Consider the following 16,043-nt stretch of genomic DNA (forward strand, 5'->3'; position numbering starts at 1 on the left):
CGTCAGTCAGTGTGGGAACAATCCAGCCTCAAAGACGAAGAAGAAAAGTATCTCTTCATGAACAGTTTGATGAAAATATCTTGTTTTATTTAAGGAAATTAAAACCCACCCTGGTGAGCGGTGCCATAAGTGGACAAATCAATATGTTTGAGTTGAGTATTTCTCATTCTGCTGAGATTTAATTGTAATGTCAGCCGTAATGAAGCAGAAAATGTTGCTCATATCCTCATACGATCTCTTTGGATGCTGTCATTGTTATTGGAGGAGCTTCAGGGTTTGACTTGATAAGCCCATCAGGATGAGCCGTATTTAAACAGGCTAATAGTCTAAGGATGTAGATTGAATTAGAGTGTAATAATTTTGGAGTGTTGTTTTAAATGCTATGTAGAGGAGCTCTATTATAATATTTATGAAATTCTTCATGGTGCTTGTGTATTTTGCTAATTTTCTTATGATTACTGTAAAAAATGGATATCTTAATTTGAAAACAATTTTTTCTTTTCAATTCATTGGTGCAAGATAGTAAACATATCAAGCTAGTGGATGCCTTTTCAATACCAGTGTATTATCTAGTTGTCTTGAAGATAACAGCCTTAATATTGATTTATCTGCAAAAATGTGAAAGCCTGGCAAGAGAACATTTCAGATTCATATTACTTGGGCTGCAAAACATAAAACAAACCCACCATGGTGTCTAATCTGAAATAAGAACATATATTCATAGATCTTTCTACCGCTCCGCTGGGGACTGTTTGGCTATATTTTGTCGGTCGGGTGTCTGCAGCACAAAGAGAATCATCAGAATTCATGCCTGTTGGAGGCAATATTGATCTCATTTTACCTTTACCGCCACTGCAGAGTCTCTCCAGTGTGCTCGGGCTTCCTTACCCTTCAAAAATCTTTATCAAAAGGGGAGAGGGGAGCTACAGATGTGAGTGTTAATTATTTACTTAGATGCAATGGACTCACAGGAGCGACCACAAGCACAGGGTTTTCAGAAAAATTCACTCTTTATGATGTATGTTAATTTTGAAGTCGTAGCTCTATGTTTAACACCAGTTTATTTACACTTTCTGAAGATCTAAATTAAGCCATTGGTCTAAGATGGCCAGCAGTGTAATGATGGCATTTTCCCAGATCAGCCTATGGTGCTAACTATGATGCATTCATCAACACATTTTTGCTTTTTTTTCCCTCAGAGAAGATGTTTACCATTCCAGAGGCTCATTTTTGATAGTTTATGTTAAAAAAAAAACCTAATCAGCAGTTTACACAAAGCAATTATTTAAGAGCAGTAATGACACAGGAAACCCACTTTACTTAAATTTAAAAAATTTTAGTTTACTTTCAGTGTGAAGTGGAGCTTAAAATAGTTTTAAAGACAACACAAAAACATGACTCCAGTTGATGTGGTCACATTTTTCCTCTTCCTCTGCGATCACTCAAGTCAAAACATTTTTGTTTGCACTTTAAAGATTTGCAAATATTTGGACAAAACATGTAAAAAAGACCTCTGAACCCACGCTAACCTGAGAACGTATCTGATCTTAATTGTGAAAATTGATTTTTTTTTCTTTTTCCCCCCCTTAACCTTCGGTCTCTGTTTTCAAGGGCACAAACTAACACACTAACAAGCACAATATTTTTCTGTATCCATGTTGCCTTGCAGTATGTCAGAAACATATTGCTGTAATTGGAATCTGCACTGGAGTGTTATATTTATTTTCTGAAAGATATGAAACATGGTGACCTTTAGGCTATATTGTGAAAGCAAATACAACAAACTTGTGTTCTCCTGACACATACACTGCTTCATTCATGTTTTTAAGCCCCTCTGTTAATGCTAGATTACCATTGTGCTCTTGAGTTGAAAAGGCATGGCTCCATAAAGCATGCGGGGGTGTGTGAGGCCAGCTACTCCTTATTTATCAGCAGTGACACTATCAGCAGTGCCTTGTGAAAAGAGAGCCAGTCATTCAGAACAGTGGGGCCACCTTGGCTGTCAAAGCAGGATTTAGGCTACATTTCCCATGGTTGCCATGACGACTGTGGGAAGTGATTATGAAGAGAGGGTTTCAGAGCAGTGCTGTCACACCAGTGGGTATTACCATAGTGGTTTGCACAGTGATCATCAGAGAATTACTGGCTCATGATCAAACGCTTTTTTTGTTTTATACCCAATGAAATGTTGTGTTCTGTGTGATGGCAGAGCCGTAGTACTATTATTTTTATGTCTGAATTATTGGATTATTAACTCTTGTCTCTTTTCTTTCTAGAGCGAAATGTGGTTCAATGGGACAGGAACGTGTAGACCGTGAGGATTCTCTAACCCTTGCCCCTGAGTCCCAACCGTCTGAGAGGGTGTCGGACCTCACTGAGGCAATCCTGGGCCGTTGGCACTAAAATGTCCCTAAGTGGTGGCACTGCAGGCGGGAAAGGTGTGGACTCTAATGCGGTGGACACTTACGACAGCGGGGATGAATGGGATATCGGTGTTGGAAATCTGATTATTGACCTTGACGCTGACTTAGAGAAAGACAAACTTGAGATGTCTGGCACCAAGGACGGCATGGCGGCACCACCCAGTGCAGTGGCAGCATTGCCTGACAACATCAGGTTTGTTAGTCCAGTGTCTGGCTCTCAAGGCAAGGAAAGCAAATCCAAATACAAGCGCAGTAAGAACTCTAAAGACAATAGTAGCAAAGCTTCAACTGGAGACGGGGGTAAAAAAGAAACTGCGGGACGGACTCAAGGGGAGCCAACAGGCACAGCAGTGAGTGCAGGAGCTGCTGGCAACAATTCCACTTCTGGGAAGAACATGGAAAAAGGAGGCAAAGCCTCCAGAGGTGTTCTGAGTGGTAAAAAAGATAAAGAAGGGGCTAGTGGGAAAAGTAAGAAGGACAAAACAGATGGAGCCCCAGCCGTGGCAATAGCTGCTGTGGAGAAGGATGTTGTGTCTCAAGCCCAAGTTGCTTTGGGGAATAGTCGTAATACGTCCTTTGAGAACACACAATCAACAGACTTGGCAGAAGCCAATCAAATGGGGAATATTGCACTTGAACCTGTTGGGATAGTACCAGCATTGACCACAAAAACTGAACCAGAGGAGGTAGAAAATGGTAATAATGAATGCAAGGCGTTAAAGAAGGTGAAGATTGAAAAGGTACGTTTTTTTCTCTTTTCTTTCTTTTGATGCTGTATGGATCTGTTTGATGTTGTCATGTTATTATTTCAGTGATTAGTCTTATTGATTCCAGGTTTTGTGGGGATATGTGTAACTAATAATTGGCAGGCTTATGTAGCAACATGTTTTTATTCTTTCGTGCTAAAAACCCCCCCCCCAAAAACAGTTTACTTTTGTAGGGTTACTCTTGACAATCGATGCTTAACAAAATGTATTTATGAAGTAATTTTCAGTTTTAAACACACATTTATATTAAAAAAGTTGGCAGTCTCTAATAACAAACGTACCTACAGTGGTGTAGACTTTTGGACCCCACTGTACAAACATTTCTTTTTCGGTTTCCAAAGCTGAACTCTAAATTAAGTTTTGCTAGCTCACACAGCCCGGGGCAAAAAAAAACTTGAATATGACATCTCTAATTTAAATGTTTGTTTTGAACAAACCCAGTTGTTGAAATGCAATAGTGGTATTTACATCCATTTCTGGAAGCCAGCAGCAGTTAGCGACTGCGGAGTTACATTTGTCTGTGACAAGTATCTTTGAAACAATACTGGCTTTCATCAATTTAATTATCGTGGTATGAATGAATACAATAGGACACAATGGGACACAGCCCTGTAGGGTACTTGAAATTGTGCTCTGTGAAGGCCTGTAGCTTACAGCAGGCTGGGAGATACACTCCATTTTCTGACACTGTCTGACATGTGATGCATAAAAAGACCTACTGCTGTTTTCTCTTTTATTACCACATGGTGAATAAGGGCACCCTTGACGAATATGATGCCGAGACCAGCTACAGGAAATGGCCCACACAGTGGTGTTGTTTTTTTTCCCCTTCTTGACTGTAGAGGCTCGATTCCTATTCAGAGTATCCGTATGTGTCCTTTTTGTGTTTTAAAAATGTATTTAACCATGTTAGAAAAATATACTCGCCAACATAAAAAAACGATTTAACCACAAAAGCTTCATGTAGTGCACATGAGCCAGGAAAACTAATGTCAAACAAGAGTGTAATAGATAATGTCAGCCATATGTGTCTCATCACGTCAAAGTTAAATAAATGTCACATCATGTTCCACTTTTTTTTTTCCCCTTCACATAATTTCAACGCTGACATTGTCGTACAAGAACAATATAAAGATCCGTGTAGCTGTTCACCCACACTTATCTTGTTCACTCATGGAGTTGATCTATCACTGTGTCTATTGTATGCCTCATAGCAGCCTTTTCATGCTCTCGCAGTATAAAAGACAGCAGAGCAGGGAGGTGCTGAGGACTGTTTTTGTCTGTCATCGTGTTCCATTCTTAATCCCACAAGCCCCAGCAATGCCTGGTGGAGCAGTGTGTGTGGGGGAGGGAGCTGGTGCAAAGCACGCCTTCGTCGTTTTTCCTGCTGCTCTGAAAGTGGCATGGGGGGATGGGCTGCGAGGAAGCCTGTTTGATTCCTTAAATCCAGGACACCCAGTCATGAAACACAAACGGCAGTCTCTCCTCGGCCTGATTGCTATGAAAAAGGAAATTTCAGTGAAAGTCTTTGTAATCATGTTGTATTTAGAGTGAAAAGGCTTCCGAGGGAGAGGCAGATGAAATCGGTTGACAACACTGAATAAAGGAGAAGGGTCACAGCTTTCAAACAGCTTGCTGGTGAAATGTGTCCTTGAAAACATGATGAAAAATGGTTGTGATTACAACACTGCACACGTTTGTTTTTCTTCATTCTTAAAGGCCTATTTTAGATTGGTAACTCAAGTGAATAGATGTGGTAATATGTGTAAAAGGTTAATTTTTTTATCAACAAGCAAAACAAGCTATACATCCAGTTACTGTGTCATTTAGACTTCATTTTGTACATCAGAAATGCCAAGCATGTTCATGTACACCAATGCTAGAGAGTGATCCAACCCAGCGTGATGTTAATTATGCAAACTCATACATATTTGAGCCTGATGATTTTCCAAAAAAAAATGTGAAAAGGCAAGGTTGAGTAAAAATGAGACAGGTAAGAAACTGAGTTGAGATGAAAGGACAACCTCAATTAAGAAAACTAGTCCACTCACCAAAACTGCTCTTCGGGCTCTTCTCCATTTGTTTGAGCCCATGGAGCATGTGCAGTAGAGTCCTTCTCTGGCCGAGCCATCTGACTGTGAAAGAATAGGCCTTTTCATTGCAAAAAATGTAAATGGATCCATTGTTCAAATAGTGATAAAACCAAGTGTCATTTTGGATATCGCGTGTTGAATTGCAGGTCACATGATGTGCAGTTCCAACTGTGGCCACTACACAAAAGCTAGGTTTTGTTCTCGACTGCATAAGACCTCATTTACTTGATATGTGTAACAACCATTGGCTAACACTATCTACCTCTTTAAATCTACTTAGATACTGTTTTTACATGCCCTGTGTTGACTGCAGCTGCTCACTCTATGACAGATATTCCCACTGGCACCAAAAAATAAGGTTTAAAACCTTGTGAATTGAAAAAAAATGTACTGTATCAGTCTTATACAGTCCTGTCTGCGGCATTTCCTCCTGAGCCTCCTACCACTCAAAAAACATCATCCTCCTGCCGAGAATGATAATGTTTTCTGACACAGATTTAGCAGTAAACTCCTGTCTGCTCAGCAAACAAAAACACACTTACAGTAGCTAGCACTTATTGTCCACAGGCTAGATTTACTGCAGCCAGGACAAACTGTGAAATTGATACTGAATCGAATGAGAAAAGACTTGTGAAAAATGACTACTGTCCTAACTTACTCCTTTTCTTCTTTTTTTTTTCACTGTACAATGCGCTGTGGCAGGATGAGGAAATCTCAGTCTCAGCTTGTGGTTCTCTGTAAACTCCTTTAGTCCTTGTGCTTTGGAAAATATATATACTTATTTTCTTTTCAATTCTTGTAAAACCCCAAACCTAGAAATGTGAATTCAGTTAATAATTTATTTTGTCCAAGTATAAGACAAACGATAATGATGTCAGGTAGTATAGATCTTGTTCACAGCTATCCTATATCAGTTCTTAGTTTTTGATTAGTAGAGATTGTTTTCATGTGATGAATAAGTTCAGGAAAACAATTAGTGATGGAAAGTGCATTTGGAAATCTGTCAGTCTCATTACAACATGACTGTTAATTTAAGAATATCTATCTGTCCTGAGTCCAACGTAATCCTGACATTAATCAGTATGTGTCTCACTTGCAATCTTGTTCTCCATGGTCGAGGTGTAATAGCATGGCTACATTGTCTGTGTCCTAAGTTAAAGCTCCCCAAAGAATTGGCTCTCAGATGCTGAATAAATCATCTCTACTTCCTTCGTACAAGTGCTAACCACCTCTGAGTGTGTCTCATTCTCCCACCTCTCATTATACAAATCTAGAGGAGTAAGGCATTCATCAGCTGCCTCGATGTGGCACTGGCCTTGATAAATGGAGCGGCTCTCATGGAAAATTACATTGGCAATGTTACTTTGAACAGAGGAGAGAAAGGAAAGGCTGCACTTTAATGAAAGAGCACAGCAGCCGCTCTGCATTGCTGCTGATGTCCGGCTCGGGGAGTAGAGGGATCTCTAGCTCGACTTGTTTCTCTTTGCCTGTGCCCGACTGACTGTTATTGTGTTACAGCAAGTTCCTTTTAAGTAGTGCCAGGGCTTTTAAAGGCTCGGGAATAGAAAAGAGGCTGACTTAATTTTAAGAAGGGGAGAAAATCACATCAAGAAACTCACTACAAAGTGAGTTTGTTAGCTTACCTGTCCATCTTCTAATAAAGCTAATTTAGTGGTAATGGGCAGAGTTGTTGTTGTATTAACAAAACAATTAAACACAGCAGGACTGAAACATCGAATTTCTCTAATATACTCCCACTTATTAAAAGTGTAATGAAGTGCTTGTGTAGATATTCCAAATATGCAAAGCCCCTTAACATCGAACACAAATATGTATCTTTATCATTTAGATCTTTACCAACATTTTAGCTGGTATTGTATGTTGGATTTATCGTTATGCAGTATATCAATAGAAGAATCAAATTCCAATTAAATACGATGGACTCAGTTTGATAGTTTATAATTACAGCCTGCTTTGAATAATTAATTTGGACCACAGAGTTTGGTCAAACGATACCACAATCATATCATCCCAGTGTGATTCTGCAGAAAGTTGATAAATTAAAATATTGACTTATTTTCCGTTCTGACTTTATTCATAGCTGTTGTTGCCTCTGCCTGTTTGAAGCATTCACCCTCAGGGAGTCCCTCACTACTACAGGAAGAAAACATTTGACACTAATTGTTTTCCACATCTGCCATTAGCCTCTGTCTTCACAATAATGTGAAATGCTTTGAGCTCGTAGGCAAAACAAAAACACCCAAACTAGAAAAAGTGAGGGAAAAAAAGACATGTTGACTATTTATTGCTTTTTAATGAGTGAGCAGCTGTTAGTGGATATAAAAATGTGATTATAGTAAGGGTGTTTTCACACCTTTTTAGTCTGATTAAATCAAACTCTGGTTCATTTTGCTCCTTGGTGCGATTCATTTGGGGAAGTGTGAACATAGCAACTGCACTTGGGTGCAGACCAAAACAACCGCACTAAGACCTTTTTATAGGAGGTGGTCTCGGTCCAGTCTCAAACAAACTCTGCAGCAGTTTGTTTGTAGTTGGAAAGTGATCTGACCTATTGGGTGTACTCTGAAAGTGAAATGGCTCCTGTAGCTAGCTGTGCTTTGTGTAGTGAGATGAGTGAATTTAACAGTCTCTAGAAACTAGCCAGAGAATGAATTGAGGTCAGTCCAGGACTAGTGCGATGTAGTATGTTATATTTGGTTAGTGGACCTCCTTCAGGACCTTCTTCCTGTGTTTACATTCTTGATCTGACCAATGAGTGAAGTGAACTTTCTCAACTGGCTTGTAATGCTGCATTTTGGCTCGCTTAGACTTTTTCTCTGCATAAATATAAACCAAGAAAACATTCACCAACTCATCAACTGAGTCAGACCAAAGCAAATGAAGCGTAGGCGTGGAAACGCCCTAATATCAACATGGGTTGGGCCAGATATATTTATTACATTACATGTTAACATGTTAACATCCATGTCCTGTGTTTCTTTTCAGATGCATACCAGGCATACCACACATTTTCAAGGTTTACAGCATCCTATCCCTCACTGACATGTCGGTGCAAATCTAAACAGCTTGTAGAATCAGTGTTAATCACAATAGCTTATGTAATCAACTACAGCAAAACACTGAGACCTTCAAATGCCACTTTTATTAGCAATTATGCAATAATCAAATGATTGCAATAGCAGAGGGAAAAACATTTGTTGAAGGGTTGTTTGTTCTACAATATTTTAACCCTCAAACCATTTATAACTATCACTTTTATATGTTAGAGTTTTCCTAAATATGCTAGTTGATAATTATGTAGTTGTGTAGGAGGGTTGACTCTGAAATGTGAACACATTTTTAAATATTTCCATCCTTACTTACACACAGCTTCCAAGATTTGCTCTTGGTACAAACCCAAAATGTTGGCAGATTTAAAGAGTTTCAGTGTTTCTAGTGTCCAACTTGTTTGCTTTTTTCTCTTTTTAATCTGAGGCGCAGTTAATGAAAGGAAAATAGCACAGTTGTTAGCCTGCAGCCTTTTACACAGTATTAGGATCAGGTCACAATATATCTATTCTTTATTAACCTGTACATACTGTAGGTGATGATTACATTGCACTTAGTCCACCATTTGTAAACTAAAACTTCACAAAGTTGAAGTCAAAAAGGAAAAAAAAAATGCAGATAATTAATTTTTCAGCATCCTTATCGCATAGGCAGCCCTTACACCAGCTTCCTCAGCCCTCATTGCAGATCAGAGACTCAGATATCTAATCAAAAGGAAAATGTTGCAACCCGCAAAGTTTATGGTCTTGTTGGACAGGAAATCCTTGTTGAGAGTCACCACAGGCTTTTGTGTGGAATTATTTAATAGTGGAAGCAGGTCTTTCCAGCCATAAACCTTAAACTGCCTGTAGTCACCTTGAACTTCGTAAATGTTTAGCTTGATTTGTGTCCTCGCTCCACTTCCTGAAGGCTTTTGGGATTTATTATCACTTTTGATATTGAGTATAAGCGTGCTTTTACCACCAATGCAACATGGAATAATGAGAGCTGTGGTTGGTGTAATGAAAGGATCGAATTCCTCAATGAGAGCTTTATTGGCAATTATTCATTAAATCTTTTGATGTGTTTCAGTTTCCCACCCCTAAAGACTCACTAACAGGCACTTTCTATTTTTGTTTCCAACACTAATATTGTGTTGTCATATTGACCTTTGAACATGTTTTAGTTCCCTATCGTATCATCCTTGGATCTTCTAAAGAAATTTTCATGTCAAACTTACAACAAATATTTCCATAACAGGATGCGGTTTTTAACATTTTCACACCTGACAATTTTCCCAAAGCTAATCACGGTGCCTTAAATGCCCGCGACGCCACGCTGGGAGTGTGAATGCCATATTGTTGCTGCTTTATCACAATAGGTTGATTATTCAGAGAGTTATTGCTGTCTGTGGCTCCAGCTTTCAAGGGCTTTCATTAGGTTTTCATAGTAATATGTGACAGAAAATGTTGGATCAGTTCTCATCATTGTTATTTTGTCAGTGTGTGTTGTTTTCTTATAGATTTTAATCTCTTAAAACGTCATTTTTTGATGGTTCATTTTGCAGTTTAGCTTGTGAAGTTGAGAGATTGGAGGCCTTTGTTTTATCATATAATGTAATTATTTGTTACACAAATAGAGATTTAAGAGCTTGTTATTAAATGAGTTTCTTTCCACTTATAAAAGAATATGAGATCTTTAGAATAATATAAGGGGTCACATCCGCAGTCTGTGAAAACATGTGGTGCTCAACCCATTTGACGCTGTTGGAAATGGTTTATTTTAACATCAGGATCATTTTATAAACTTCAAATTGCACCTTCTGTTTTAAACGAAACCGACGTAACACAACACTGTGAGTGAAACACAAGCTTAAAAACTTCATTAAGAATTGATGTGAAGGTTTTCTTTAGGGACACAAAACATGTTGGGCCACTTTTGCAAAAAGCAATCAGAGATCTGTCAAACAAAGCCTCTGTCATGCTTTGTCTTTGCCTCCCTATCTTTTCTCTCTCCTAAGCTTTCCACGAGGTGTGTTGCTGTGTCTGGATCAGCTTGCTATGGTGGGGGGAAGGGAGCAAAGGCTTGTACAACTAATTCAGCTCATGAAAGACTTATGCAGCAAGAGCAGCTGTCTTCCATTGTCAGCCTGCAGATTTCCAGCGTGCCTCATTTCGCCTCTCAATGCGTGAGTAGCAAGAGAGCCGGGGAGGGGAGAACAGAGAGGAAACAAACCAAAATAAGATGAAAAGAATAAAAGCGGGAAAAGAGAGAGCAAATATCAACACTTTCATTGCACTAACGCTGTGTAGGCCTACTTCTGCTATTTAAAACCGTGGTGGGTGTACGGTCGGACCGGGGTCTAATAATAAACCATGAGTCTATTCAGACCCAGAGTGCAGTATGCAGACAGATAAAAAAGGGCTCTGCTGTGGTGAGAGGGGAGAGAGAGGGCATATGAGGGGTAAGAGGAGGAGGTTGTGGAGCGGGAGGATGGGGGGGAGGAGGGTGGCGGCTAAAGAACTGCCTGAGATTAGCAGAGGAGGGAGGGAGGGTTGAACAGTGTTATGAATGGATAGAGTCTTTAACCCCCCAACACACTGAATAGTTTGTCACAGGCTGCTGCGGCTGTATGTGGAATGAGAGGAGCTGGCTGAGAGCTCTTGGATTCCTGAATCCTTGAGGCATGTGGTCTGATTAGCAGAACAAAACCCACACAGTGGGGAGGAGCAGACGTGGCTTTCCCCCCCACCCCCCTTCAACTGGAATTTTCTACCAGTCAGGGAAGAGGTGGCTCGAAGTTTGTACTGACTTGCTACGGTTATAAAAGAGTTTTCAGGCTATGTTTGGGGATTTCACTCTCTTGTTTCTCCAGGCTTTGTTGCTACACCGTCTCCATTGTTTTGGCCATGTGAAAAGATTTTTCCTCCCACATTTTTCTTTTTTTTTTTTTTTTTTTCACTCACGCTAAGCCAGTCCTTTTTAAAATTGTTGGTGCACATGTTAAAATAGTATCAAAATAGTTTTAACCATCAAACACTTAACAAGAGCTTAACTGCTTATGAGAGGTTTTTTTTTTTAGTCTAACAAAGAGGAAGTTAACAGCAAGGCAGTGTTTGAGCAAGCGTGATTATAGAGAGGATTACGTTTCTTGCCCTGCCCCCCTAATACGTTTCTAAGGGGATTGTTTGCAGCCAGTTTGTTGTTAGATGGAACAGGTTTAGTAAATCACTAATGTTTCTGCTGTTTCTGAAATTCCACCTCATTGCACCATTGCTTGTTTTGAGTTCAATGCTACACATTTTTTGTGTTTTCATACAGAACTTGATGAAAATGAAGGTTACTGAAGAATTAATGTTTTTGTAGTCTTACTAATATCCTTTGCAACCTCGAGCCGCTTGTATCGCTCCGGCCAGTGAATTTTTATAAGTGTATTGGCACCAGTACATCCCCCTCTATCAAGCTATTTGTTCAGTTTTATCTGTTTCAAATTTAGTAATAATGGTAAAAATAAAGGTATGTTTTGGATATTTTTGCTTACTTGTTCGCCCACACTCATTTTGTTTTATAGTCTCTTTGTTAGGATTAGCTTTGAATAAAATAACCATCTGTGTTGGAGTTTGAATGACGTAGCAAATCGACCAAGTCAATAATGAGAGGACATCTGATCGTCAACAAAGGACAGCTTGTGAAATGATACTGTATGAAATGTTATTTCTATGCACACAGATGTCCAGAAACTGTTTGACTAGGAAATGTAGTTTTTTTTGTCCCTGCTGGGCCACTGGTTTAAGCTAAAAGTCTGCTTCTGCTGTCGTCCAGACGTCCAGACATTATACTCAGTCCAAGTCAGTTTTTTTACTGACCAAAAGACACACTGCAAACAACAAACAAGTCAGATGCTTGACTTGATGCTGTGAACCAGCTTCCACCGTGTGATTATCTGTAATTGGCCTAAAAATACCACTTGACTGGTTGTGTAGCCTTCAGGGAAAACAAGTATACACATCTGTGTGTGTGGTATGTTTGACTGTTGCAGTTATAAGTGCTTGTGATGCAATTTCGCTGAAGTGTCTCTTTTTAGATACTGGACATAACAGACTGAAGTAAAGTAAAGAGCCCCCCAGTGTATTCTGAATAAAGAAGAGGATGATGATTTATTTCTTTTGTTTTCTATGAAACCTGAACAATCTCGACTGGATAGCCATTTAATTAATGAACGTGACATCCTGCACTGATAATGTTTCCTAACTTTGAATCTAGCCTACACCCTGAAGTCCACTGAGACTTTTTTGAGATGAGTTATCATCTTTTTATTGCTAAGCAAGCAATATTTTATCACAGAAACAATAATGCACTGTTGACTCAAGGCTTTTTACTATCTTTAACTTTTTAGGTATCAACTTAATTAAAAAAGAGCTTTAATGTAATATAAAACACATACTATAATCCTCTGCGTGTATAAGATGTATCATTGCAGTCAGTTCTAGTGTCTCCTCCTGTAGCACACAACTGGGCTTCTTGTCATTTTACACTCAGTTAAACCCTCACAGAGGTAGACAACTGAACAAACAGACATAATGGCTAATCCATTTTCTTATCTGTCAGATGGTGTTGTTTGGGAGGGGGGGGTGTTAGTTCTACTGTTTTCTGGTTGAGGAGGTTTTCAGGGCTTATCCCTCTTGTTACATTTTGCTGGATGTCAAAAGACTGCCTGCCAAAAATAGAGCATCAGTCCACATTTCAGCATGAGAAATTGGAGAAGCGAGTTAGATCATGTGCATGCCCCGCACTGCGCTCCGTCTTGCCCAAGAGCCAAATTTGAGGTCAGCCTCGAGAGCAAAGCTTTTATACGAGCTTTCCTCTAATCCAGCGACTATCGTGCCCATTTGAGACATAATTGAATATCAGTTTAAGCACAAATAACCGCCTTTGGTATATTAAAAAGAAATTTAACAACATAGAGGTCTTTGGCTGTCTTTTTTGTGAGAAGTATGCATTTGAGGTTTGGTGCGTTGTGTCTGTGCATGCAAGTGTGCATGCATGCTTCCAAGCTTGGAAGTACAGATCTGAGATGAAAGGATTTTCTTTCCCATTCTAATCCACACAGACAGCTAGGCCCTTGTGATTATTCCCGCCCCCTTCTCTCCACTCATCTCTTTGAATGCAGGGCCTTTCTAATTCACCCTAAAAGGGGTTTCAAAAGGGGATTATACCACTGATAGAAATTAAAGGGAGAACACGTCTGTCCTTTGGGACCAATGTCAAACATTCATGAGACGATGGATATTTGCACAATATATAGGCTTTCATTCAGAACAGTTGTGACTGGTTTGCATATAGCAGTACTGTTGTGCTGTAAAAAATATTATGAATATAAAAATTTACCGAGAGTTTGTTGATCCGTGACATATAGACACATTAAGGAAAAAGCGTCCCCCTTTTATAATTGTTTTTCTAAACTACTAGATGTTCTTTTATTAAAATTAGGCAAATTGTATTTTTTAAACATTGTTACAATTCAGAAAGTGGCTTTTAATCGACTTGCCCTAAGAATATTATTACAGTTGACAATTATGAAGAGAAACTACGTTGTAGTCAATTTGAAAATAATTTGAAATGACCATAAATTAGGATATCATTAGGGTATAAAAGCAAGACATTACCATTATTTCATTTAAATGAGGGGGGGAATGTAGGCAGAGTGCTTTTATTCAAGGCTTATTTCCTTTGCTCAGCTATATTTGCCTTAGATTGACTTATTCAGCAAAGCATGAGTCTCATGAGAGTATTACACTGAAGGTCTTCATGTTGAACATGTTGGGGGGAGGCGAGTGTTTTAAGAATGAGGTGAAACATCTTGTGGCTCACTGACCTGGGCCTCGGTCCAACAACTTAATGCCCCATCACCACTGAATCCTTAAAATCCTCACTCCAATCTAATGCATTTTAAAAAGAAATAAATAGATAAGTTATATATGCATTAAGGGCACAAACACTGTTCGATTGTTCGATTTACCCTTCCTTTAACTGAAGCTCTGCTGTGCTGCCAACTCCTTTCAAACTCGATGACATGGAAGTGTTTGACTTTGGCATCAAGGAGTCTGTCACTGTTTACATAACGTTTTAAACTATGCCGCTGGCAGAGGCTCTTTGACCAAGGCCAGACTTGGCCCACGATGGGGCGAAAGCATTACAATAACAATATAGAGTTATGATGAAGTTATTGTCAGCAGAACGACCATATAAAGCAGCAGCAGACTGCAGATGAGTCAGCTGAACATTAACATTAACTCTGGGAAATATTTAATGCCAAACAAGAATCATAATAGACACAACTTAGCTGAGTATAGTCCGTATGAAATTTTCTAAGCTCTTAATGGACTAAAGGTTCATAAATATCAGAATTGACACCTTGTACCTGATTCATTTTCTGCAATTCTACCCTTTTATTCCTCCTCTTTGTGCAGCAAATCAAGTCTTCTTAATATTGCACACTTTCAATCCAGGCATTTGATCTTTGTGTCCCATAAATTGCTTACATTTGCATGATTTACTGCTTTAAAAGCCTTAAATGCCATAACGCCATAAGTGATAAATGTAGGTTGTTCTCCGCTTACACCTCTCCTCAAAAATTGGTTGTGTGCCAACGGTTTTTATAGTCTCCAGTGTATGAAGGTTTGATTTTCTCATGCTGTTTCTTTTCCTTAAACAAGAGTACCACATGCATCAAAGTCACCTCTGCCACGGCAGCGTCCTCCTCTGAATGCTGATGCTCAACGGAGACTGCATCAGTGTCCTTGAATACAGAAGCATTGCATTATCTGTTGTAAGCAGAGAAAGAGTCACCTGTCAAAACAGTGTTCATCCTATCTCGCTGTGTTTTTTTTTTCTCCCATCCCTGTTCCAGCCCCATTTGGTCAGCACTCCTGTCGGTCGGTTGTTATTTATGTCAGTTCCCGTTGAAGCTATGATGTTGGGTAAAAGTGCGTAGTAGTCCTGGAAATAATTAAGTTAACATAATCAGGCAAAGAAAAACATTTAAGAATCCAGGTGGATGTTATTTGTCAGAATCCCCATTGGCCGACACTTTAGCAACTATTATTATTCCCTGGTTAACGCTCACATTCATACCGACAGGCGTTTTATTTTCCCCAATCCACCCAAAATTAATGTCTTTGGACTGGGAGGAAACCAGAAACACATGCAAACACAGAGGAAACATGCAAACTCCACACTAAAAATGTTGGTATTTGACCATGTGTAGACTGAAAACACTGCCTTCTCATTCGTTTCAATGGGACCAGTGTGTCGTTGCAGTGTGGAAGAAAACATTCAGGATTCTTTGGCAAAAGCAATTGAACCTAACTCAACTTCTGCCTGAACACAATACAACATGATTCAGCCATTAAATATGTACATGTGCACATTCCTACTTTGTGAGCAGCTTAATCCTACTGTTTACCTCGCAGTCGTTGCAATGGAGGATGAAAGTAAAATTCAGCTTCCTGTAATTATTGTTATCAATCTTCAAAACATCTGCATGTATCAATCAAACTGGCCTTCCAGATGGCATTACACCCACTTAACCAATGAGCTACTGCAACACCCTGTTGGCGTTTCCAAAGTGATCAGTCTGCATCTAACGTTTTTACAGTGTTCAATACAAACTTGACAAGAGTCATTTTTCCAAAACCTGCATTAAGTGATTT

The 16,043-nt window shown here is 39.3% G+C and overlaps 1 protein-coding gene across 3 annotated transcripts in view; it reads left to right on the top strand.

Annotated features, from left to right (window-relative positions):
* Nucleotides 1–16,043, top strand: part of LOC128374254 (zinc finger protein 609-like) — a 73,896-nt gene that overhangs the window by 23,315 nt on the left and 34,538 nt on the right. For all 3 annotated transcript variants that reach the window (XM_053334569.1, XM_053334684.1, XM_053334642.1), the window contains exon 2: nucleotides 2,277–3,163. In XM_053334569.1, coding sequence (XP_053190544.1) covers nucleotides 2,405–3,163 — 759 coding nt within the window. In that variant the 5' untranslated portion in view covers nucleotides 2,277–2,404. The remainder of the gene's footprint in view (nucleotides 1–2,276; nucleotides 3,164–16,043) is intronic.

The sequence above is a fragment of the Scomber japonicus genome, chromosome 1 (genome assembly GCF_027409825.1).
Source record: "Scomber japonicus isolate fScoJap1 chromosome 1, fScoJap1.pri, whole genome shotgun sequence".
In the NCBI taxonomy this organism is placed as follows: domain Eukaryota; kingdom Metazoa; phylum Chordata; class Actinopteri; order Scombriformes; family Scombridae; genus Scomber; species Scomber japonicus.